This window comes from Tachysurus vachellii, chromosome 21 (assembly GCF_030014155.1).
Source record: "Tachysurus vachellii isolate PV-2020 chromosome 21, HZAU_Pvac_v1, whole genome shotgun sequence".
In the NCBI taxonomy this organism is placed as follows: domain Eukaryota; kingdom Metazoa; phylum Chordata; class Actinopteri; order Siluriformes; family Bagridae; genus Tachysurus; species Tachysurus vachellii.
Window position 1 is genome coordinate 18,766,440 of NC_083480.1, and position 24,575 is coordinate 18,791,014.

A 24,575-nucleotide genomic window follows, 5' to 3' on the forward strand; every position below is an offset into this window, starting at 1 on the left:
TAGGCATTAACCTATAGCCAGCCTGAACTAACAAATGTTATGAATAAAAGACAAAAGAAAAGTTAATTCACTGCACTATGATGTATGAGACCTGGCTAGTTTAAAGTTCAGTATGGACCAAGTTTTGAAAAAGGCTGCAGCTCCACATTCAAAGCATTGTTAGCCGAGCGGTCCATGGTTAGCTTGGTGATCGATGCTCTGCTCTGATGTCAAGTTCAGAAATCTTTCCACATCCTTGGAAGAGTTAAAGGTGCAAAAGGGGTCATTTTCTGTGATTTTCAGTGTGGCAGGATAGAATAGGAACATATCATACCTTTATCTTGTACTGTGGACATGGCCTGGGAGAAGACCAAGCATCACTTCACCATGTAACTTAACCATCTCTGAACAATTACAGGAGCCTGAAGATGTTGACATTGGTGAAGCCAGTAATAATGTACATGAAGCCATTGGTGACATTGGTGAAGCCAGTACATGATGACTGCAGTGAAATGGCTGAAGACTTGCCTGATTTGGTTGTTCAGAATTTAGGTGCAATGTTATTAAAACTAGAACATCTTGTACATGAACCTTCTTCAGCTATTGTTGATTTTTTTAGGTGAACTGCATTACTATGTAAAGTCTGTCAGTTCCTCTCACAGCATGTGTTTAAGAAACATAATATCAATGTTGATGAATCTATGAATGAAATCACAACTACCATCATTACAGCTACACTGCATTCAGCCATAGGCAGAGGGGGTCCTTTATGTTGCCCATAAGTGCAAGCAGCTTTACCAGGACAATTTTAGTGTTGTGGAATATTGAATAATGTCTTGATGAAAAACAGACCAGCACATTTCAGTATGTTCCAATATTAAAATATCTGCAGCAGGTCTTTGCTAAGAAAGACATTGTTGACAAAGTTGTTGTTACCCATGAAATGATAACTCTTGTGTATTTTAGTAGACTATCCGAAGTATTCAATAGATTTATGAGACACACACGGACTTAACGTGACTGTTCTTTATTCGCACGTGCAGAGAGAATTACACCGGAACATGTACAACCGGAAACACATGCAAGAAGTGCATTCTGGGAAATGTAGTTAATTAACAGCGTTAACCACATACACAACATTTCCTCCCCTCTTACTCTTGAGGTATAACACAAGATTACAGATTAAACTGTACCACTTAAATTATAAAATTTCCTATTATCAACATATCTATGAACATAAACTCTCTTTTTTTTCTTTTTTTTCCTTTCAACGTGAACATTGAGTCTTTATGTTGAGTCCTGTAATCCAATAACAACACTTTAACCTGGGAATGAGGGTAGACTACCTCAGACCCTAGCTTACCCTTAGGGGATTATTCTGCCCCGAAGCAATAAGGGTAGCCCCTAACTAAGTGTAATCCGATAAATGCCGGGGTGGACGTCGCTCCCTTACTGGATACCGACGTCCTATTTGGTTTCCATTTTCTGTCGATGAAGATAATGGTTTGTTAGCAAAAGAATCATTTGAGATCATCGTAGGCTCCCTTTTGGAGACTAATGAAGTTGGAGAATTTTCATCCGTGACCTCAGGAAGATGTGTATTGCTGCTGGCTCCACCAAGCAACTGATCAGTATGTCTCCTCCAGGAAAGATTTTCAGCAGTCTTGATCTTATATGACACTGGACCTGGCTGGACTTCCACAGTAGCCAGAACCCATTTCAGACCACTACCATCGTTCCGAGCAAGTACTGACGAGCCTGTTGCAAAGATTTTGTCCTTGGCTCGCAAATTCCTTCGCTGTACTTGATGCTTTTGTTGCCGTTGGACAGTTTCTTTGAGTGTAGCTGGTTTAATCAGCTCAAAGCTTGTCCTGAGCTCTCTTTTGAACAACAAATACGCTGGGGAAACTTTGGTGGTTGCATGCGAAGTACTACGATAGAAGAGCAAGAAGCTGTGCAGTCGTTGATGGAATGTGCCCTGCCCGAGCGACGCTTTCAAAGCATGTTTCATGGTTTGGACAAATCTTTCTGCTAACCCATTTGTTGCAGGATGGTAGGGTGATGACGTGATATGTTGCACACCATTTGCCAGTAGAAATGTGGCCATCTCATGAGATGCAAATTGAGGGCCGTTATCTGAGACAAGTTGCACTGGTGATCCAAATCTACTGAAAATTTCTCCCAGTTTCTCAATTGTCTTTTCGGCTGAAGTAGATTTCATGATGGCCACCTCCGGCCACTTGCTGTGTGCATCCATGACTACCAACAGCATTTTGTCCTCGAATGGGCCTGCAAAATCAATATGAATGCGATGCCATGGTTTTTCAGGATATTCCCACGGGTGCAGTGGTGCCAGTTGTGGTGTGTTACGTATGCGCTGGCATGAGGTACAGGTCCTAGCTTTTTCCTCAATTTGGCCATCTACTCCTGGCCACCAGAAGTAACTCCTTGCAATCTCCTTCATGCGGACCATCCCACAGTGTCCCACATGCAGCTGTTTTAGCACTGGCTTGCGTAAAGCCGGGGGAATAACCACTCTCCTCCCCCACAATAAGCATCCTGACTGCACTGAAAGTTCATGACGTCGAGAGATGTAAGGTTTTAGCTCCAGATCATCACTCCCCTCTTTGCCCGTCATGACCATATCCACGACACTTGACAGGACAGGGTCGTTTCGTGTGCCCCTGCGCACTTGCGCGGCTGTTATAGGGGCCCGTTCCACCTGGCTGAAATAGAAAATTTTAGCCACCTTTGCTTCCTTTACCTTGTCAGCGAGAGGCAACCTGGATAGACCGTCTGCATTTCCGTGCAATTCCGACTTTCGGTACTTGATGTCGTAGGTGTGAGCTGATAACAACAAAGCCCACCTTTGCATCCTACTTGCAGCAAGAGCAGGAATGCCATGGTGTGGACCAAATATTGCAGTGAGTGGGCGATGATCAGTCAGCAGCGTGAATTTCCTTCCAAAAATATACTGATAAAACTTACGCACTCCAAACACAATGCTCAATGCCTCTCGTTCAATCTGAGCATAGTTTGCTTCTGCTTTGCTCAGACTCCTGGAAGCAAACGCGATTGGCCTCTCTTGACCATTGGGCATGATGTGGGACAAGACAGCTCCCACACCATACGGGGAAGCATCGCAGGCCAGCTGAATAGGAAGAGCAGGGTCAAAATGAGTGAGTGCGTTTGACCGTAGAAGTGTCTCCTTCGCTTTCTTGAATGACTCCTGGCATTCAGTGTTCCGCTTCCAATTATTTTCATGGCATAACAATTTGTGCAGAGGTTTCAACAGCGTAGCAATATTTGGAATGAAACGGCCATAATAGTTCAGTAAGCCGAGGAAAGACCGTAAGTGGCTGACATTTTTGGGTACTGGAGCATCCACAATGACCTTAACCTTGGATGGGGACGTATGCAGACCAGCGGCATCAATGACATGGCCTAAGTATTCGACTGCAACCTGGAAAAATTCACATTTATCCTTGCGCACTCTTAATCCGTATTCTTTCAGCCTCGCAAGGGTAGCATCCAGGTGTCGTAAGTGCGACTCTTCATCCGTGCCAGTCACTAGAATGTCATCTAGATAACACACAACTCCTGGAAGCCCCACTAGAATCTGATCCATCGCTCGCTGAAAAATGGATGGAGCTGAAGTAATTCCGAATGGCAAACGTTTGTACTGAAATAGTCCTTTGTGTGTATTAATGGTAAGGAGTTCTCTGGACTGTTCCTCAATATGCATCTGTAGGTATGTTTTGTTGGGGTCGATTTTGCTAAATCTTTGTCCTCCTGTCAACCCCGCAAAGAGGTCATTAATGTGGGGCAAGGGGTATTGTTCTGCTGACAACACTGGATTTACAGTAACTTTAAAATCCCCACAGATCCTTATGCCTCCATCCTTCTTTATGACTGGAACAATAGGCATGGCCCACTTACTCACATTAACTGGTTCCAGCACTCCATTCTTCACAAGATCATTCAAGCTTGCCTCTACCTTAGGCTTGAGTGCATATGGCAGGGGCCGGGACTTTAAAAACTTTGGCTGGCTTCCCTGTTCCACAGTCAATTTTACTGTGATTCCTTCCATGCTGCCTAACTCCTGTTTGAAAACTTCACTGTGTTTTTCAAGGACACCTTTGAGGTCCAGGGTTTTAGGTGTCATCATGTGTATGGCCTGCCAGTCCACCTTTAGTTGCTCCAGCCAGGAACGTCCCATCAACGAGGGGTAATCACCTGCAACCACATACAATGGCAGTTTTTTTGTTTGTCCCTTCAACTCCACTGTTACTTGGGTGAGTCCTTTCATGGTCACTGATTCTCCAGTATAAGTTTTGAGGACAACATCAGGTGGTTTGAGTGGCAGGTGTCTGAGTATTTCACTGTATACCGCATCTGACACCAGCGATACAGCAGCACCAGTGTCGATTTCCATTTTCACTGGCTGTCCTTCCAGCAGTGCAGTGACTTTATAAGCCTTAGTTCCACCTGCTACAGTGAGCACATGCAAAGGCAATTCCTCATCAGGTGTCTGTACACTGTTTATTTTCCTGTCCGACTGTAAATATGCGCTTCTTTCCTTTCTTTCTGAAAACTCTTTTCTGATGCATTTCTTTCTTTTACGTTTTATTTTTACATGCCCTCTCAATGTGTCCCTTTTTCTTACAGCTGCGGCACTCCATATCCTTAAACCAGCATGAAACAGATGAATGTCCAGTCTTACCAAAGCGGAAACATGGGCCTTTAATTTCAGTTTGTTTTTCTGTCTCCATCTTGTACACTGTACTGTTTGAGCTCAATTGCTGGGCTTCTTTAGCAGCCAATTCCATAGACACACTTAGCTCAATTGCTCTTTGTAGTGTCAGGTTGCTCTCAGTTAACAGTCTTTTCTGCATGCTCTCGCAGCGTAGTCCACATACTAATCTGTCTCTAAGTGTATCATTGAGCACATCACCAAATTCACAGTGTTCAGCTAATTGTTTTTAGCACTGCCACAAACACTGCTACAGATTCCCCTTCCAGCTGCTGTCGTCTGTGAAACCGAAATCGCTCTGCAATTACTAAGGGCTTTGGAGAGAAATGTGTTTTAAGAGTGTTCACTATTTGCTCATACGTTTTCTCTCCGGGTTTCTCTGGATGCAGGAGGTTGCGCAGTAGTGTGTATGTCTTTGGACCCATTACACTTAAAAATGTGGGTACAACTTTCTCTTCATCAATAGCATTAGCTGCTACAAAGTACTCAAATCTTTCTGTGTAAGAGCACCACTGTTCACTGCTTTCCTCAAAAGGACCCAAATTTCCAAATACTGATGCCATTTTGTCCGTTCTCTGTCATTTAACAATCAATTCAGTCACTTATCTGAATCGTTGACTTTCCTCCCCGCTTAGCAGCCAAAGTGAACTTGTAGTAGGCTGTTATTCGCGTTTTTCCGCCTATGCAAAACACACACGGGATAACAAGATCCTCGTCGCCACTTTTGTTGTGTATTTTAGGAGACTATCCGAAGCATTTAATAAATGACGACACACACACGCGAGCTTAACGTGACTGTTCTTTATTTACACATGCAGAGAAAATCACACCGGAACATGTACAACCGGAAACACATGCAAAAAGTGCATTCTGGGAAATAACAGCGTTAACCACATACACAACAATAACATTAACTTGAATCTTGATTTTGTCTTTTATTCCTCATGCAGAACTCACAATGTATACATTTGGTCATTGTAGTTTAATTTTATTATTTTTGCACATTTATGTTTGTGTGTGTTTGTGTGTGTATGTGTGTAGGTGTGTGTATGTGTGTGTGTTTGTGTGTGTGTGTGTGTTTGTGTGTGTGTGTGTACCTCAGTATCTCCAGTGTACAGTGTGGATTCTTCAGTCCATCAGAGAGCAGCTTCACTCCTGAATCCTGCAGTTTATTGTCACTCAGGTCCAGTTCTCTCAGACTGGAGGAGTTTGAGCTGAGAACTGAGGACAGAACTCTACAGCTTTCCTCTGTCAGATCACACTCACACAGACTGGAAGAGAAATGATAAAGTGTTTGATTTATTTCTCTGATAGTGAATTGAGGTGTTTCCATCAGTGAGAAATAAAGTGTCTACCTGAACACAAGGTTCTAATATCAGGATAAAAATCTAAAATGAACATCTGTGTATAAACTTGGACTGCTCTTGGACAGATCCATGTGTCTCAGCTCATATGAGACGATGTATTTAACTTTCTGTAAGAAGATAATAACAGAGACGTCACTCTGAACAAACACATCTCTTTATTTCTAGCAGAGAGATTTTCATACAGTGTGTTCAGCAGCTCTGGGGAAAGTTCTGCTGGAGAACATTTACACATTTACACACTGTCCTTTACTGCTTCATTACAGTGTGTTCAGTGTGTAGATCTGTGTACATTGTACACACTTTTACTTTGTGTTACAAACATTTTCAGGAATATTTTTGCTCCCATTGAACAGAAACAGGTCTATAAAATGGTAGCAGCTCCATGAGGACAGATAACAGCAGAGAAATTCATTTATTGTCCTCACTGTAAATAGGAGTAGTATTGTGTGTGTGTGTGTGTGTGTGTGTGTGTGTGTGTGTGTGTGTGTCTTTACACAGAGAATTCTCTTTTTTGGGAAACACCTGATCTGACAGAAGATTTCGAGCTCACTGTTAGTGCTATTTAGAGACCAGTGTGATGTTTCTGGAGGATAAAAGCTGGTTTATTAATTACTTCTGTTTGTCACGACATCTTTATTTAAATGCTGTATAACACTTTAGTATGACTAGAGTATTAGTATGTTATTAAATGTGTGTGTAATGTACACTGATCTACACACTGTGGAAATAAATGTACTTTGTTCTGATGTGAGAAGTGATGTAGATATTTCAGTATTTTCACAGAGACAGTAAAACTGTTGGTGGTGTTTTTTAATAACCTTCACACACAGAGACACATCACATAATACCCTCAATACACAGATCAAATAAATAAGTGTTTTTCTATATGGTGTGAATTAGCTTTGTTTCTGATGTTGATATTTATCACTATTGACCCTGTTTTTGCTCTTTGGATTATTGCTTCTTCAGATTTGTGGATATGATTTGTTCTCCTCATGGACTGTTTGTTACGCTTATTTCAGACTCGGCCTGTTTTTTGACCCTGCCTTTACTTACTGATTTTGGATTGTTTGTCTTATCTTTTCTTCATTAAAACTTCTTCACATGGATTTTGCTGACTGGTCATTACAGTGTTCATGATCACCTGGGTACAGTGTAGATCTCTTTTTCTCTCCTTCCAACCGTTTTCTTTCCCTTCACCACATTCACACCTAATTCACCTTTCCTGTAAACTGGTTCCACATTTTGGTCTTCAGCTGCTGTTACATTAATAAGTCACAATAACTCCCATTTACCTTTTATAGAGTTTTAGTGTCACTAAACACAAATGTTCTGTGCTGTGCAGCATTTGCTCAGGGTTTTAAATGATCTGTAACTAAGTTCCAGTTCTGATCACATTTCCATTCTTGTTCTTCTTGACCTGAGTGACAGCTTTTGATTCTGTAGACCAGGAGATTCTTCTACACAGACTTGAACACTGGGTAGGTCTCTCAGGACCAGTACTAAACTGGTTCACATCATACTTGTGTGCTAGACAGTTTTATGGTCAATTGTGAAGTCACTCATCAAGACAACATGAAATTTCATTTGGAGTAAAGAAGATACAGAAAAACTTTTTTTTCATTCAATCATTCCAAGTAGATTAGATTAATGTAACACTCTTATGTATTTCACAAAAAAACCCTTTATACATTACAGTTAGTAACCAAATCACTCCTATTGTACAGGAACTGTACTGGTTACCTGTGACATCCACAATCATTTTAATATCATCTCAAATATTTATTTATCATCAACAAATGCTGACTTCCTTAAGGTGAATTTTAATAAGAAGAAGCTTCAGTCAAACTGCTTTTAGTGTCGCTGCTCCCAGGATGTGGATCTCACTCTCAGTGTTTATCCATCAGTCACCTTCACTAAATACATTTACAAAGCAGCTTAAACACTGTGTGTGTGTGTGTGTGTGTGTGTGTGTGTGTGTGTGTGTGTGTGTACCTCAGTTTCTCCAGTGTACAGTGTGGATTCTTCAGTCCATCAGAGAGCAGCTTCACTCCTGAATCCTGCAGTTCATTGTTACTCAGGTCCAGTTCTCTCAGACTGGAGGAGTTTGAGCTGAGAACTGAGGACAGAACTCTACAGCTTTCCTCTGTCAGATTACACACACACAGACTGGAAGAGAAATGATGAAATATCAGAACACTGATCTCAAACACACAAACACAGCCATAATCCAGCTAAAGTTGAAGATGTAACAGAAATGTCAGTGTGTTTGTGTCACACACACAAATCAGAGGACAGGACACCACATCAGCACATTTACAGGAGCAGGGACGTCTTTCTGCACTCCACAATCTCTCAGCTACAATTTATTATAAGACCATTAGGTCATGTACATAACACACACATGTGAGAGCGAGCAGCCTACAAACACTACACTCTGATCTGTGTTCAAGTTTCTACAACCAACACTGCAGATACAGTGCATTTTATTACAGAAAATAAAGAATTATACAGCTGTACACTACCAGTTAATAACATGACAATACTAGTCGTACTTTACACTCAGTTATATGTTGGATTTCACAGAGACACTAAAACAGTTGGTGTGTGTTGTTCTCTGTGCTCGTACAGGTACAAATCTGTCACCTCCAGACCTCTGATTTTACACACACACTGGTTCAGGTGTTTGGTGTGGACCTGAGTACAGGTGGTGTGTTCACATACGTCCAAACACATCCAAACTAAAGAGAAAGATTACAGTTTTTAACCTTATAAACGATTCTTGATCATGATTTGTATTTTTTATAAAATATAGATGTGTAAAAATCTCTCATCGATCATAAACAATGTAAATAAAGGATATTAGAAAGAACATTGTACTGTTTACTACAGATGTCACTGTTACTATTTCAACACAACTTAGTGAACCCTTCTTTCTCCACAGAGTAAATGGGATCATGTCTTTCATGCCTCCACAACTGAGAAGTGAACGTGGGGTTTTCTTCTCAAATCTGAGCTCCTTCCCTGTTTACAGAGTGACGTCACATCAGCACGACTGCACACAGCATCAGAAATAAACAAAGTCAAACTTCTTACCTTTAAATGAGTGACACTGTATATACACAAGTATTAGCTTTAGATGGATCAACATACAGACATTCGTTTGTTAAATCTAAAACACTGACTATACACATAGCAGGAAATCTAACCCAACTTGTAGGTAAAAATCTAACACAACACTACTGTGTGTTACACTAAAGGATTTGTGTAGGTGGGCTTCAGGTGGCTATAAGTGACATGGTAGAATGTAGTGTACCAATGTGTAATATTTTATCAGTACATAATGATGAACAGAGAACAAAACCAGTCTGTTACAACGTTGTACAACAAAAATATAGATTCACTACAGCTGCTTATAAATACAAACACAGTCCACAGCTTAAAATCTCCAAAATCCACAGAAAGTTTCTAAAGAAACCTGACTTCTCTTCAACAGTAACGGTGATAAACCTGACCGACCGTCACGTGCAACCGTCTTTGTGTTCACCGTCTGTTTTTACCACATCCACCATCTTCTGATGCAGTGAACCAGACAAAAAACTGTGTCTATAATTCAACCACAACAGATTAACAACAATCACGACCCAAGAACAAGAATGTGATCGGTCATTAACAGTTTGGTGTCTTTGTCGAGCTCCAAGTAGAACAAAACAGGACTTTTTAATAACAGCGGTCACGACACTACACTCACCTGTGACACATTATTCATCCTCTCTCTTTTTACCTGCTTGTACACTTGATAAGCAAAGAAAAAAGAACCCCATCAAAATAAAAGTCTTCATATAAAAAGTCACATTTAAACTCCATCCTCTACAAACAGTTCAGTGTTAGAGAAAGAAAATCTTCATCACACATCTGAGTTAGCTGCCTAGCTTGTTTCTAACATAATAAGAAGATAAAGCTGAACATTTTCCCACTTCGTCTGTCCAATGTGTCGAGGTCCAAAATGATGATTGATGTTTTATTTACCACGAGCTCAGTCCTTGGTAAAGTTTAGCAGTAGTGCAGACTGAAGGAGACTTTTGTTTTTCCTTCGTATTGGGTTAAATTTTTAAAAAGCATTTATGTTTTATTTTTATTAGAAAGAACAATTGAGGAAAAAAGCCATGACAGAGTGAATCTCCCCACAACACTGTGTCACACACAACAAAAGATGAGGAACTTCAACATAAAGAGATACTTGAAGGACATCAGAGTGTTTTAATATTTACTTTTTATATTTTCTATCCATATTGATCCCATTTTGTCAGTCTGATGTTTTTCTCATCTGTGAGAGTTTTGTTAAATGTCACTTTCAAAATAAACAGAAAAGAAAAAGTCTTTCACTGGTGTTTAGTTCAGAAATGTCTTTAGTTCTTAAATGCATGCAGTTATTTTGTGTAGATATTTTTACATAAATTTTAGAGAACACTTAATTTTTCATGATTCATATATAAAAGCTATAAAATGACTCATATGATGTTATAAGATTTTGTCCATGTGGCCCAGCCCTCAGTTCAGATATAACATGTTAGTGTAAAAAGTGAAACAATCTTCTGTAAAAGTACCAGAGGTTTGTTTAAAGATGATTAGAGGAACTATTAACTAACATTAATCCAAACAGTGCAGTTCAGTGTTACATTAAAATAATAAACCATGCAGTAATACAGTTATAAATAAAAATACTCACACAGCTTCTCTGGAGGCTTTGACCACTGGCAGCAGCCTCAGAAGACATTCATGTGATGGATCATATTCACTCAAATCAAACACATCCAGCTCCTGTTCTGAGGTCAGTAACACAAACACCAGAGCTGACCACTGAGCAGGAGAGAGTCTGGTTCTACTGAGACGTCTGTAAACTCCTCTGTTCACATAAGTTTGTACTTCCTTCACTAGAGAATGATCATTCAGTTCATTCAGACAGTGGAACAGATTGATGGATTTCTCTGGAGATGGATTCTCCCTGATCTTCTCCTTGATGTACTCCACTGTTTCCTGTTTGCTGTGAGACCTGCTTCCTGTCTGTGGCATTAAGTCTCGTAAAAGTGTTTGATTGGTCTTCAGTGAGAGACCCAGAAGGAAGCGGAGGAACAGGTCCAGGTGTCCATTCTCACTCTGTAAAGCCTTGTCCACTGAACTCCTGAGGAGATCAGACATGTTTGACTTCCTGAGAAGATCAGACAGATCAGAGGTTTGATGTTCTGTTACATTTCTGCTAATACAGAAGAGAAATGTGTATAAAGCAGCCAGAAACTCCTGAACACTCAGATGTACGAAGCTGAACACCTTCCCCAGGTGAAGCCCAAACTCCTCTCTGAAGATCTGGGTACACACTCCTGAGTACACTGACACTTCTCTGACATCAATGCCACACTCTCTCAGGTCTTCCTCATAGAAGATCAGGTTTCCTTTCTCCAGCTGGTGGAAAGCCAGTTTTCCCAGTGCCATGATACTCTCTCTGGTCTGCTGAGGATCAGGGTCACATTTCTGATGGTACTTTTGGTCCTTGTGTTTGATCTGAAAGATCAGGAAGTGTGTGAACATTTGAGTCAGAGTCTTGGGGATCTCTCCACCCTCTGCTTCACCCAACATTCTCTCTAGAACAGTGGCTGAGATCCAGCAGAAGACTGGGATGTGGCACATGATGTAGAGGCTTCTTGAAGACTTCAGGTGTGTGATGATGTTATCAGCCAGGCTCTGATCACTGATCCTCTTCCTGAAGTACTCCACTTTCTGAGGATCACTGAAGCCTCGTACCTCTGTTACCTGGTCTACACACTCAGGAGGGATCTGATTGGCTGCTCCTGGTCTTGTGGTTATCCAGAGGAGAGCAGAGGGAAGCAGATTCCCCTTGATGAGGTTCGTCAGCAGCACATCCACTGAGGCTGACTCTGTCACATCACACAATATCTCATTCTTCTGGAAATTTAGAGGAAGTCGACACTCATCCAGACCATCAAAGATCAACACCACTTTGTAGGAGTCACAGTCTATTGATTCTAGTTTTCTTATTTCTGGGAAAAAGTGATGAAGAAGTTTCATCAGACTGAGATTTTTCTGCTTCATCAGATTCAGCTCTCTAAAGGGAAGTGGAAACATGAAGGTGACGTCCTGATTTACTTCTCCTTCAGCCCAGTCCAGAATGAACTTCTGCACAGAGACTGTTTTTCCAATTCCAGCAACTCCTTTAGTCAGCACAGTTCTGATGGACTTGTCTTTAAAGAGATCATTACATCTGATGGGTTTCTCCTGTGTTGCTGGTCTCCTGGATGCTGCCTCAATCTGTCTCACCTCATGTTCATTATTGACGTCTCCACTCCAACCCTCTGTGATGTAGAGCTCAGTGTAGATCTCATTCAGAAGTGCTGAGCTTCCATGATGTGAGATTCCTTCATTAATTCTTTTAAACTTCTCTCTCAGCTTGGACTTCAACTTTGTCTGATACACAGAGGCGAGTTCTAATAAACAAAGTAATATCTAGTTTAGTAATAAATAGTTATAATGCAAAATCGTACAAACACTGCTATTAATTCCTGACTGATGTACTAAATATTATTGAAGCTGGTAACCACAAGCTGGACCACAAACAGAAGAGAAAAGCAGCAGATTTACATGATACTAAAATTACATTTAAAACTAAAAGTGTTCATATCTAAAACTATTTCCTCTCTCTAAAGTGAAGCTGATGGAATAAAGTCATGACTCAGAGCTCTTACTGTTGTGCAGTGTGTTAGCGAGATCTGTGTGGTTCATGTTCTTCAGGACGTGCAGTGTGATCTTCAGCGCTCCCTCTCTGACACTGTGCAGATCCTCCTCATCCTCCACCTCCCTCTCAGTGCATGCTGGGTAATCTGGACTCAGGAGCTTCCTAAACCTCTTCAGCTCATTCTTTATCAGAGTGATGACTTTGTGTTCCAGCTCCTGGTTAGAAACACACAGGAACAGATCTAAATATTATCATGTTACACAGTGAGAGAGGCTTTTATTTTATCAAAAGAAGAAAAGTCTATTTTTATTATCACATTTAAAACTCATACAACTGATTACCCTTAATGCTGCTGCACATCAAGACATGACAAGGGATCACAACACACACATTACACACTTTAAAAACAACACACACACCTTGAATATAGAGTCCAGCTGATTTGTGCTGATGTTTGATTTTTGTGGTCTGTGAACAAACAAAACCCATCATGTAATATGGACTATATGTATTCATAGCTACACAAATCACACACTCATAAATACAGACACAGATATTTAACACTATCCTCTTAACACAATACACTGATTTCAGGATTTCCTAACTGACACCAACATGTTTAGAAACAAATGTTTGAATAAATGAATAAAATCTTTATATTGTCATTAATGTCCCAGGTGTAAATGTTCTTCTGTAGCACCACAGACCCTCCAGCTCAGGGACTGCAGACTGAACTGAACTCTTAAAGCACTTTTCCTCACTGCCAGTCCGAGAGCTGCAGCACTGCACAGTTTAGTGTTTTACTGCTTCAACACCTGATAAAGCTCATGAAGGGCTTCATAATGAGACGAGTGAGTTTGATCAGGTGGAACACTGCTGTAAAACACCTCACTATACTGACCTCACATCAGTAGAACTGTCTCCGTCTCTGAAGTTATCTGGACATCCCATTGACGCGTCACTCTTCATGGACACACAGCTGGGTTCTGGTGAGTCTGATCTCTTTCCCTCCATCATTCTAGAACAGAAATATCAGCAATAATTAATACTCAGCACTGTTAAACAATGTGTTGATCATTAAACACCAATAATTCCATCTTTTTAATTCAGATCCAGTCTGTACACTTATTCAAACAGGAGACAGGCCTCATAAGTCAGGAATTACACTGATATCAGGAGTCCCAATCACAGCTAACTGACTCAGCTGGGTCTTAAAGCCTGTAGAGTTCACTGACACAAAGCTATGCTGCTCTTATGCTCCACATTACACAGTCCTTTTTACTCTTCTCTCAGTGAATGATTTGTCTAAACTGTTCTTAGATCAGATCAGTGATATATTCACTGCTATTAAACACCTTAAAACAAAGTTGAGTTCCTGTTATAACTAGTGAGTGTTTAGAGATACAGATGTGTTCCCATGAGACGGTGTGTATTTATTGCTGGTGAATGTAAAAGTAAGTCACCTCTCGTCTTTCTTTAAGTCCTGTTTTCCAGACACACTCATGTTGGAGGTCATGTCTCCTTCTCCAGATTACAGCAGGACACACGTTTACTTCACTCCAACATCGGTGTGTTAAATTAAACCCTGAATCAGCACAGAGTTCACTTACAGGAAATAGTCACGCTATCAAGTTATAAAACAACCTGTGTACATTAAAGCTTCAGTACAAACCCACAAAACTCTTCTGCATCTAGTGTCACTTCAGTGTGTTTATATATTAGAGCTTTAGATACTCACTGTGTTTTTACTCCTGAAATCTTTTAGTTTTCACTCGTCACAAAATGGAGCTGCTGACTTTCACTTTCATTACAGTTTATACTGCAGAGGGGGGAAGGGCAGTGACGCAGTGACACACACACACACACACACACACACACACACACACACACACACACACACACACGCTCATGGATTTCAGGAAGCAGCAGTGTGGTCAATGTTGTAGGTACTTCTGCTTTCATGACTGTTTAATAGAGATACTTGGTAATCTACAAACAGATTCAGATTCAGATCATTTTATTTAATGCCATGTCAGCAATCAAAGCTATTTTCATAGCAAAATTTCAACTACAAAAACACAAATATCTTATAAATACAATTAAAACAAAACAAATATAAACAGCAAGTCATATTATACATTTATTTTAATTAACATATGATAAAAAAAATCCAAAACCTTTACAGGCATAATGTCATTAAATATGTCCTTAAGTGAAGTAACTTGATAAAAGAGCATTCTGCTTGTGTTAAGTCCAGGACAATTGCGCTCTGAAAAGGGAACAGACATATGCGCTGAATAGAGACGGTAAAAGTGGGTGGGTCCAATATTATTGGTCTTAAAAAGAGGGTGGGTCCAATATTATTGGTCTTAAAAAGTGGGTGGGTCCAATATTATTGGTCTTAAAAAGTGGGTGGGTCTAATTTTATTGGTCTTAAAAAGTGGGTGGGTCCAATATTATTGGTCTTAAAAAGTGGGTGGGGCCAATATTATTGGTCTTAAAAAGTGGGTGGGGCCAATATTATTGGTCTTAAAAAGTGGGTGGGTCCAATATTATTGGTCTTAAAAAGTGGGTGGGTCCAATATTATTGGTCTTAAAAAGTGGGTGGGGCCAATATTATTGGTCTTAAAAAGTGGGTGGGGCCAATATTATTAGTCTTAAAAAGTGGGTGGGGCCAATATTATTAGTCTTAAAAAGTGGGTGGGTCCTGTCCCACCCACATATAATGGTTCGACGCCCATGACTTTATCCACATTTTGTAAAATTTCCTCTTTTCGTCTATTAGTATTTTTGGCCTTATTATTTGTCTCTTAGGACGTTTTGTTTGTTCTACAGCATTGTGTCTATTTTCAGTTACAGATTCTTTAGTATTGCTTTGAATTTCTAATTGTTCATTTTGCTTTGCAATTTCCAGATCATTTGTCTCACTCTCATTGATTTTTATTTCTCTCTGAGGCACTTTTAGCAAATGTCTTGTGTTTGTCCTCATTATTTTCCCACGCTCTGTTAGCACTTCGTATGACCTGGGCGTAGTCTCTTTAATCACTTTGGCCAATGGTCCCCACTGCCCATCACATGTCACTCGTACAATTTCTTCTTGGGCAAGTGGTCTCAATGGTCTTGCTGTTTTGTTGTAGTGATTAATCTGTCTTTCATTTGCAGAATTCCACATACTCCGTACCATTTGATGCTTTACCGACGGTAGCTTTGTCCGTAGTTTACTATTCATGAGCATTTCCGCCGGTGAAAGTCCATTCTCCAGTGTTGAAGCTCTGTAATTCAGAATAGCCAGGTACGGATCACTCCCTGTCTCAGTGGCTTTTTTAGAAGGTGTTTCGCTATTAGAACTCTTTTCACTGCTAAACCGTTGGACTGCGGGTACAGAGGGCTTGAAAGTCCTTGAAACTCTGACTTGCAAACTGTGGTCTGTTGTCATTTATTACAGTCATTGGAATACCATGTCGTGCAAATATACCTTTTGTCTTTGCAATTACCTGCTCTGATGTTGTGCTTGTCAGCTGCACAAATTCTGCACAAGTTTCAGCATCAGTTTTCTCATTGAGATTGGCACAACAATTCTTGTTCCTTTCAACAAAACTCTGGCATCTGTGCTTTGATAGAGTCCACATGAATTTGCACATCTTTCTCTGTAGTTGCAAACAGCTCCTAAACCCACTTGTGATGCATCTGTAGAGACCTTTAGAGGCTTTTCCTGGTCATAAAAATTCAAAACAGGTTCTCTTGTTAAACTGCTTTTTAACCATGACCATGACTCTTTTGCCTGCTCGTCGTTCCACTGCCACATGGTGTCTGTTTCTAACAAGCTTCTCAGTGACTTTGTATTTGCTGACAGATTTGGAACAAGTTTTCCTGAGTAGTTTATTAACCCTAAGTCTCTTTGCAGGACTTTTTGTCTCTTGGCTCTGGCATTTTGTCTATTGCTCTGATTTCTTTGTCTGGTTGTATTCCTTCTTCAGACAGTCTTTCTCCCAGGTAAGTGATTTCTCTTACTCCGAACTGGCATTTGTTTTTATTCAACTTTAATCCATTACTTTGTGCTTGATCCAGGACCTTGTTAAGTCTTTCATCATGCTCTTCTTTTGAGCCCCATACCACTACATCATCAATGAAGACTCCGACTCCCTCTATTCCATCAAAAAGCTGTTGCACAGTTTTGTGGAAATCTTCTGCTGCTGAGCTGATGCCAAAAGGTAGCCTTTGGAAACAATGCCTTCTAAACGGTGTGTTGAAGGTGCATCATTTTGTGCTTTCCTCATCTATCACTATCTGGTAAAATCCTGATGAGGCATCCAGTTTGGAGAAATAACATGTTCCACTCATTGCACTAGTAATGTCTGACTTTGTTGGAAGTCTGTAGTGCTCGCGTTGGATGGCCTTGTTTAAGTCTTTTGGATCTTTACACAGTCTTAGATCTCCATCTGGTTTTCTACTATTATTCTGTAGGTTCTATTTTCTGATTATTCCTTCCTTTATCAGAACTTCTATTTTCTCTCTCAGTCTTTCTTTTAATGCTACTGGCACCCTTCTTGCTGGATGTGTGACCGGTTCTGATTCACCTTCAGCTTTATCTTGTGTTTTCCTGGTAATTTTTTCAGGCTATTCCTTTGAAAACTTTGTATTCTTTTATCCAGTCATTCTGAGTAATTCCTTCTGTAGTTGCATCTTTGTCATTTCCTTGTTTATGACATGGTCTCTCTTTATCAATCCAAACTGTATGCACGATTTCAGCCCTAGTAATAACTTGTCTGTTTCCATCCACAAGTACAAAAAACACATCCTTCTTCTTTCCTTTGTAGGATAGACTGACTCTGCATATTCCCTTTGTAGGTATAGTTTTGTTGTCATACATTTTCAGATGCAGTTTTCTTTTCAGTCTCAGAAAGTATTTCATAGGGAGGATATTTACCTTGTGCCCCTGTGTCCAATTTTAATGTGACATCAGTGCCATTTACATCCATGTGAGCCATCCGCTCTCATCCTGGAGTAATTTGTTCCTCTTCGATTGAGTCTACGAAGATTGTTGCTTCATCATCTTTCATCGCTTTCTGAGGCCTGGCAAATTTGTATTGGCCTTTCTACAGTGAGGTTTGTCTCTTTTAACAATTGCATCCTCACTCTTTTATCTTGTACTCCAATGACTATTTGATCACGTATCATGGAGTCACTCAATGTTCCAAAATGACATGACTGACTTTTCAATCTTAAATCCGTGACATACTGTTCGATGGATTCTGACACTTTTTTCTAGTCTGTTTCTGAAGACAAACCTTTTATATGTCTCATTTTTCCTCAGTGTACAATATTGCTCAAATTTCTCAATCACTGCATCATACTTGTGTTTTTCTTCTTCTTCCGTGAAGTCAAAAGTGTTATACACATCCAGTGCACCAGGTCCAGCCACCTGTTAGCAGCAATGTGAACTTCCTTCGTTCGGTTCTATCCAACCCAATAGTGAGGGCATAAAGTTCTAAACTTCCCAGTTTTTATTTATATTTCCTGTCAGCTTTAATTCATCTTTTGAACGGATGGAATTCATCATTTTTCATCATTTATCCTGGTACCATGTATTGATGAGACTTACACACTGAGTATCCCGTTCGGAACCCCGTTTATTAACTGCTCACGGTGTTACACACAGTCACAACATCACTGTATTGGTAGCGTTACACTGCCCTCTAGTGGCTATAATATACAATATACACATCTCAATACATTTTTAGCTGGTGATATTTATTGAATTATCAGTAACTGCTGAATCAGACAAGATCCAGACAACAAAACACATTTTATAAAAGACATTTTATAAAAGACACTAAAACACTTTTGAATCTTTAGTTTTTCGTTCAAATCCAAGGCTTTTCATTGGTCCGTTAAGATGAGATATAGTGATGTGTCGTTCACGAACCATGACTCGAGAATAACGAGTCGTTTTAGGGGAGTGATTCATTCATTTTGTGTTGACTGCGCATGTGATCATTAAACAGAAAAGATTAGTTCACCTTTCGAGTGGTTTGTTCATGACGTGACAGCACCATAGACACTAAGGCAATGCAGTCTGAGCCGGAAACATTTTAATTACATTCTGCTGAAGTGAACGAAATGACTCGAAAAAAGATTTGTTCATTTTGCTGAACGAGAATCAGTGAACCGAATCAGTAAAATGATCTGGACTTCCCATCACTAATGAGATATTTTTATTGCCTACCGTACAAGTACAATTATAGACTTAAAAATATACTCATAAAAGTACAAATACCCCAAACAAATTGTACGTAATTACAGTAACGTGAGTAGTTGTAATTCTTTACCTTCACCACTGTTAATAACCGCCAACTTGAAGAATTTAGATGTTTGTAAGAAATAAACGACGACGGATGTGTTTTGTGTTTTATTGTTAGTTTGAACATTTGAACTGTTACAAACATGATCTGTATTTATATCTATATGTATTTACTCAGTTATGGTAAATACTGTTCATCAGTTATTACATAGTTCATAACTGAGCTTTTAATGATGTTCAGTTATTCATTTCTAATTCTGTTTTATTGAGCTGGAATTTTAGATCTGATTATTTTACAGCACTTTTACTGCTGCTGTGTGAGTCTTTTACACCAACATTTATTTACTGTGATAAGTGTGCATCAGTGTGAGGAGTGAGTACTGTGTGTGCTGGAGCTTCAGTTCATCAGATGAGGAATCTGCTGTATGTTTGATGATGATCCCCGTGTGTTTATCACACATCCATTCAGCTTTGTTACTGAGAATCAGATCAATGTTTTACAGCTCAGAAAATAAAATAAAACTGTGAAACTGTAACATATGAAGTATAATCTGAACGAGCTCTTGGACTGAACTGTACTGCTAATAAAACTAACATGGTAAAAACTCTCCCAGCTTGTCGTCCCTGCGTTTAGGTTTTGGAGGTGCTCATAAATTAAAACTGTCCTGATGTTTTCTGGGTTGAAGTCAAGGGAAGTGGTCAGGGAGACCATCAGGGCTTCACCACAGAACAAGACCTTGAGGATGTGAGCAAAGAAACCTGGGAAGAGCCCTCAGTGTAGCACAACTATATCTGTTATATAACTATACTAGTATCACTGAGTATGTCCAGGAGATACAAGAACAGATGAACCATGTGACTGCAGCAACACAAGCAGCTCAACCCCAGGAGTTCCAGCCTGGCAAACAAGTGCTCCTGCTCCTGCTCTTGGTCTTGCTCTTGCAATTGTCAGTCACCTGCAAGTTCCTGGGCTGCTGGCTTCAGACTTTGTAATGACTTCCTGATGCTCAACAAGGTTTTGGATTACCTGGAGGAGTGACTAGGGAAGACCTGCTGTATCTCCACCTTGGACCTCACACCAGGTAGGAAACCTCAAGAGAAGGCATGGTGAAAGGTTACCAATGTCCCACAAGTGACACGTAGGTGGTATTTTGGGGTTGGTTTGGTTCTAAAGAAGATTCAGGTCTGTCTCTCTCAGACCTAACCTGGAAAGGCCAGTGGGATCAGGTACAGAGGTCTGAGGAAGCAGAGCAGGTGGTTTTCCATTCAAGAAACTTTTATTATCATTTCAGCCATTTAGAGCTGCTACAGTACACAACCACCTGGAGAACATCCTCCAAAAACATGGTGCTACACGAAACCTAGAACCAGAGAAGACCAGCACAGTATTCTGAGGAAAAGACAGCAGACATGCAGAAGGACATGAAGAAAAAAACCCCAAAGGAACTGGGAACTTTCCACATGTCTTGACTTCTGCATGGTTTCTGCTCGACCTGTCAGGAGACCTTTCACAGATCTCTCGCTGGATTCAGGGATCATTACACATCTAATTATAACTAGCAGCTTGCAGACGCAGAGCAGCTCCTGAGCTCAGGTCTGAGTCTCTTACCTTCTAATTTACAGATTAAAGAAAAGGAAACAAAAACTGAAAATGGATTTTCATTAAATATCATAATGTTTCACTATTTGTTTGTTTGTTTACTGATTATTAACATTTAAATGGCTTAAAGTTTAAAGTTATTATATTGTGTTATACATATTATATACATGACTTAATATATAGTTTACCTAAGATTCATTAGAGATTCATATTATTATTTATATTATTATGATTATTATTATGATGAATATTTATGTATCCTGTTCAACATACAACTTGATAATGAACTCGTTCTGGTTGTAGAAGAAGATTTTTTTGTTGCTCAGTGACTTCTTGCCCTTCATTAGTCAGACAACTCCAGGCTGCTGCGGTGTGGAGCTTCTTTTCCTGTGGATGAAGATGACGGCAACTTGGAGCTGTCTGAGTTCTCCACCTTCAACTACTGGAAGGAGCCGATAGCCAGGATCGACAAGCTGGACTTCAGCCTGCTGCTGCTGTGAAGCCCCGCCCCCACACACTGGGGTAAACCCCGCCCCATTCTCACAGCTCCTCCCCTGACACTACACCGCCTCCTGATTACAGATCTGTTTTTCACCTGTTTTTGTCCACACATAATGTATTATTCTAAATCTCAGTGTTTCATTTCTAAATCTTTTGTTAAACCTGACGGACTGGAATGTGATTAAAGGTCAGAAGTGTTTTCTCTCTGACTGGTGTTTGTGTGTTTTATCACTTTAAACAGGCTATTTTACAACCATGTCTCAGAGTCTGGTCTCAGAGTCTGGTCTCAGAGTCTGGTCTCAGAGTCTGGTCTCAGAGTCTGGTCTCAGAGTCTGGTCTCAGAGTCTGGTCTCAGAGTCTGGTCTCAGAGTCAAAACAGCACAAGTCAGAATGATAGACAAAATGTCAGTTGATGTATAAGGTCATATTTTACAGGATGTTTTTTACAGAGTATTTATTATAAAGATTTATTATTATTGTACGGGCCACTTTAGGATTATAATAAGCATTTGTAATATTATAATATAATAAGCAAATGGTAAAATTAAGGATTTATATGATTAAATCAGCGTGTATAAATTAAGAGTTTATAACGAAATAAAGCCTGAAGAAATCTTACTGTAATTTACAGTTCAGTTCCTCTCCAGATCTGCAGGTGGCGACAAATCACAGTTTCCGTTTAATTCCAAACGCGGTCTCATTTGTTTCCTTTCGTGGTCATTTTAAATACGGCCATTTCAGAGCAGTCACAACTTGTGTAACAGCATAAATAAAACAGTAAAATAAAAACAACTGATTACACTGTGAAAGCGAATCGCACTCATATTTAACTTCCGCCATTTGAATCGGTTAGTCTGAAGAAAAAAAGAAGAAGTGACTGCAGCCAATCAGCGTCATGATGCGGCTGGGTGTTAAATATGTCTCCGCTCCCTATATAAGCGCCCTACACCGAGCGTGTATTAGTGACGTATGCGCCCTATCTAGTGCACTAGAGGATGAGCGTTAGCGGGTTTAGGATACAGCGCGGGAAAGTGTTTGTCGGGGGGAAGCGACTAGCTGAAAGTGGACAAAAGTTGAGTTAAAGTGCGAAAGCGGCGTGTGAACGTGTAAAGGTGTGTAAATGTAAATAAATTATAAATTATACACATTTCACTTCAGGAATATTATGTTTTTTCTGTCTGAATGTTTAGTACTAACACGTTTGAGTTAGCTGTTTGCTAACATGCTAACAGCGCGCTCACTTTAAACATGTAAATATTCACTTTATTATGTTTATAAACGCCACAGTTTTAACTGTAAACCAGGAATTTAGGACTTCTAATGTTTTACTGCTGCGTGAAGGGAATTTATTCATTTATTAAGTCACTAGTTATTAAATGGTGTAAATTGTGTCAGATTGTAATGAAAGCTGTTATAATATTTACATGTAGTTTAGATATAAATGGACTTTAATACTCACAGATGACTTGTGTGTTGATGTTAAAGTGGTTTAAGGACAAATGTGGGGATTTTTTCCTCATGTTAGATTATGTATTAAATATTAATGAGTTAAATTTAATCTGTTCTCAGTTTCTCCACCACACACTTTATTATTACTGCATTAACATCACACACAGCATCACATCTACCCTCTGGGGGATTTATGACCTCAGTGGTGTTATATTTATTTATATAAAGAATAAAAGAATTGGTTTGTTATTAATAAATATGATATAAATAAAATAAATGTCCTCTGTCCTGAAGATCCCGGCTTTACGTCTTCTGACACTGGAGACTCCTTACACACACACACACACACACACACACACACACACACACACACACACACACACACACACACAGAGGTTTTCTCCTCACAGAAAACTTCACCGTCTGGGTGATTATAGGTTTATGTTATAACTTCTATAATGTGTGTGTTACAGATGTCCCTGGTGGATTTGGGGAAGCGGCTTTTAGAGGCTGCACGTAGCGGTGAAGATGAAGAAGTGAGGAAGCTGATGGCCAACGGTGCCCCCTTCACCACAGACTGGGTACACACACATATACACACACACACATGCAAACACAGAGCTGAGTTGTGTTGTGCACTGAGGTGTTTGGTTTAATTACTTCATTCAAGTCAAGAAGCTTTTATTGTCATTATAACCATATGTAGCTGTTACAGTACACAGTGACATGAGACAACGTTTCTCCAGGATCAGGGTGTTACATAAAACAAAGACAGAGCTAAAGACTTAATGCAGATGTTCACAGAGGAACTCCTCAAACTCCTGTATTTTTCCAGAGTTCCCACATCTGTAATAACTTTATTTTCAGTGTTTAATGGACTCAGCACCGTTGCGTTCTCAGTTAGGTGTGTGTGTGTGTTTAGATACAAATAACACACCATCATACTTGGACATACACCAGTGCAACAGTATTAAGGTTTTGTAACACACTGCTCTTTGTTCTTTGTCTAATGATCCTCTCATATTTCGACTGTAGAATAAAAACCATGTAGTTCATCTTTCTTTCTGTTTGTATCTCATACAGTTGGGAGCGTCTCCGCTGCACTTGGCAGCGCAGTTCGGTCATCTCTCTACAGCCGAGGTGCTGCTGAGAGCTGGCATCTGTAAGGACGCGCGCACCAAAGTGGACCGGACCCCACTGCACATGGCTGCCACCGAGGGCCATGAGCTCATCGTCGACTTACTGATCAGGGTAAGGAGCCACTTTACTTCCTCTACTCACGTGTCACTCTGCTGTGATGCATCCTGTGTCACTCACTATGTAGTGGGGATTAGTCGTGCACAGGTGAAGTGTCTCACAGTCTGTGTGCACCAGAGTGCAGACTGAAGAGGAGAGAAAGCTGTTTGGGACGTGGCCCCACAGCAGGCTGGGGTTTGTCCCTGAACTACAGTAACTCTTCCTGTCAGACAGTGTTTATTTGGTGAGTAAGTGTGTGTGTGTTATGTATGTTCTCAGAACGGTGCAGATGTGAACGCTAAAGACATGTTAAAGATGACGGCGTTGCACTGGGCCACTCAGCACGGGCACCACAACGTCGCTCAGCTGCTCATCAAACACGGAGCCGACGTTCACGCACTCAGCAAGTTTGACAAGTCACCCTTTGATATCGCCATTGACATCCAGCACGCAGAACTCGCCAACCTCCTGCAGGTGTGATGTCATATCCTCTCTCTCTCACTGTCTAGTGTTCTTACAGGAGGAATAGACCTACTGATCTGTATTAATGTGTGTGTGTGTGTGTGTGTAGGAGGGAATGCAGAAGCAGGTGAACAGGAATGCAGAGTCGTCCATTGCTCCCCAGTTCATCATTCAGGGAG

At 40.3% G+C, this 24,575-nt stretch overlaps 2 protein-coding genes and 1 long non-coding RNA gene across 10 annotated transcripts in view; 2 read left to right on the forward strand and 1 right to left on the reverse strand.

Annotated features, from left to right (window-relative positions):
- Positions 1 to 24,575, reverse strand: part of LOC132837662 (NACHT, LRR and PYD domains-containing protein 3-like) — a 90,218-nt gene that overhangs the window by 10,227 nt on the left and 55,416 nt on the right. The window contains exons 2-9 of one of the 7 annotated variants that reach the window (XM_060857458.1): positions 14,586 to 14,666; positions 14,311 to 14,432; positions 13,749 to 13,865; positions 13,267 to 13,315; positions 12,858 to 13,062; positions 10,829 to 12,599; positions 8,095 to 8,268; positions 5,830 to 6,003 (exon numbers count right to left, since the gene is read on the reverse strand). In XM_060857458.1, coding sequence (XP_060713441.1) covers positions 5,830 to 6,003; positions 8,095 to 8,268; positions 10,829 to 12,599; positions 12,858 to 13,062; positions 13,267 to 13,315; positions 13,749 to 13,865; positions 14,311 to 14,363 — 2,543 coding nt within the window. In that variant the 5' untranslated portion in view covers positions 14,364 to 14,432; positions 14,586 to 14,666. Of the gene's footprint in view, positions 1 to 5,829; positions 6,004 to 8,094; positions 8,269 to 10,828; positions 12,600 to 12,857; positions 13,063 to 13,266; positions 13,316 to 13,748; positions 13,866 to 14,310; positions 14,710 to 24,575 lie in introns of those variants that run through there. The other 6 variants (XM_060857457.1, XM_060857459.1, XM_060857460.1 and 3 more) reach the window with 6 other exon arrangements.
- LOC132837691 (uncharacterized) lies at positions 19,680 to 21,458 on the forward strand. The gene is made up of 2 exons (XR_009647556.1): positions 19,680 to 20,742; positions 21,096 to 21,458. It is a non-coding gene; the product is annotated as an uncharacterized LOC132837691 (long non-coding RNA).
- The window catches only part of gabpb2a (GA binding protein transcription factor subunit beta 2a), a 6,060-nt gene continuing 3,707 nt past the window's right edge, over positions 22,223 to 24,575 (forward strand). Inside the window, exons 1-5 of one of the 2 annotated variants that reach the window (XM_060857495.1) lie at positions 22,223 to 22,361; positions 23,172 to 23,279; positions 23,782 to 23,949; positions 24,214 to 24,408; positions 24,506 to 24,575. The exon at positions 24,506 to 24,575 is cut by the window's right edge and continues 39 nt beyond it. In XM_060857495.1, the coding sequence (XP_060713478.1) occupies positions 23,172 to 23,279; positions 23,782 to 23,949; positions 24,214 to 24,408; positions 24,506 to 24,575 (541 nt within the window). In that variant the 5' untranslated portion in view covers positions 22,223 to 22,361. Of the gene's footprint in view, positions 22,372 to 23,171; positions 23,280 to 23,781; positions 23,950 to 24,213; positions 24,409 to 24,505 lie in introns of both variants that reach the window. The other variant, XM_060857496.1, reaches the window with a different exon arrangement.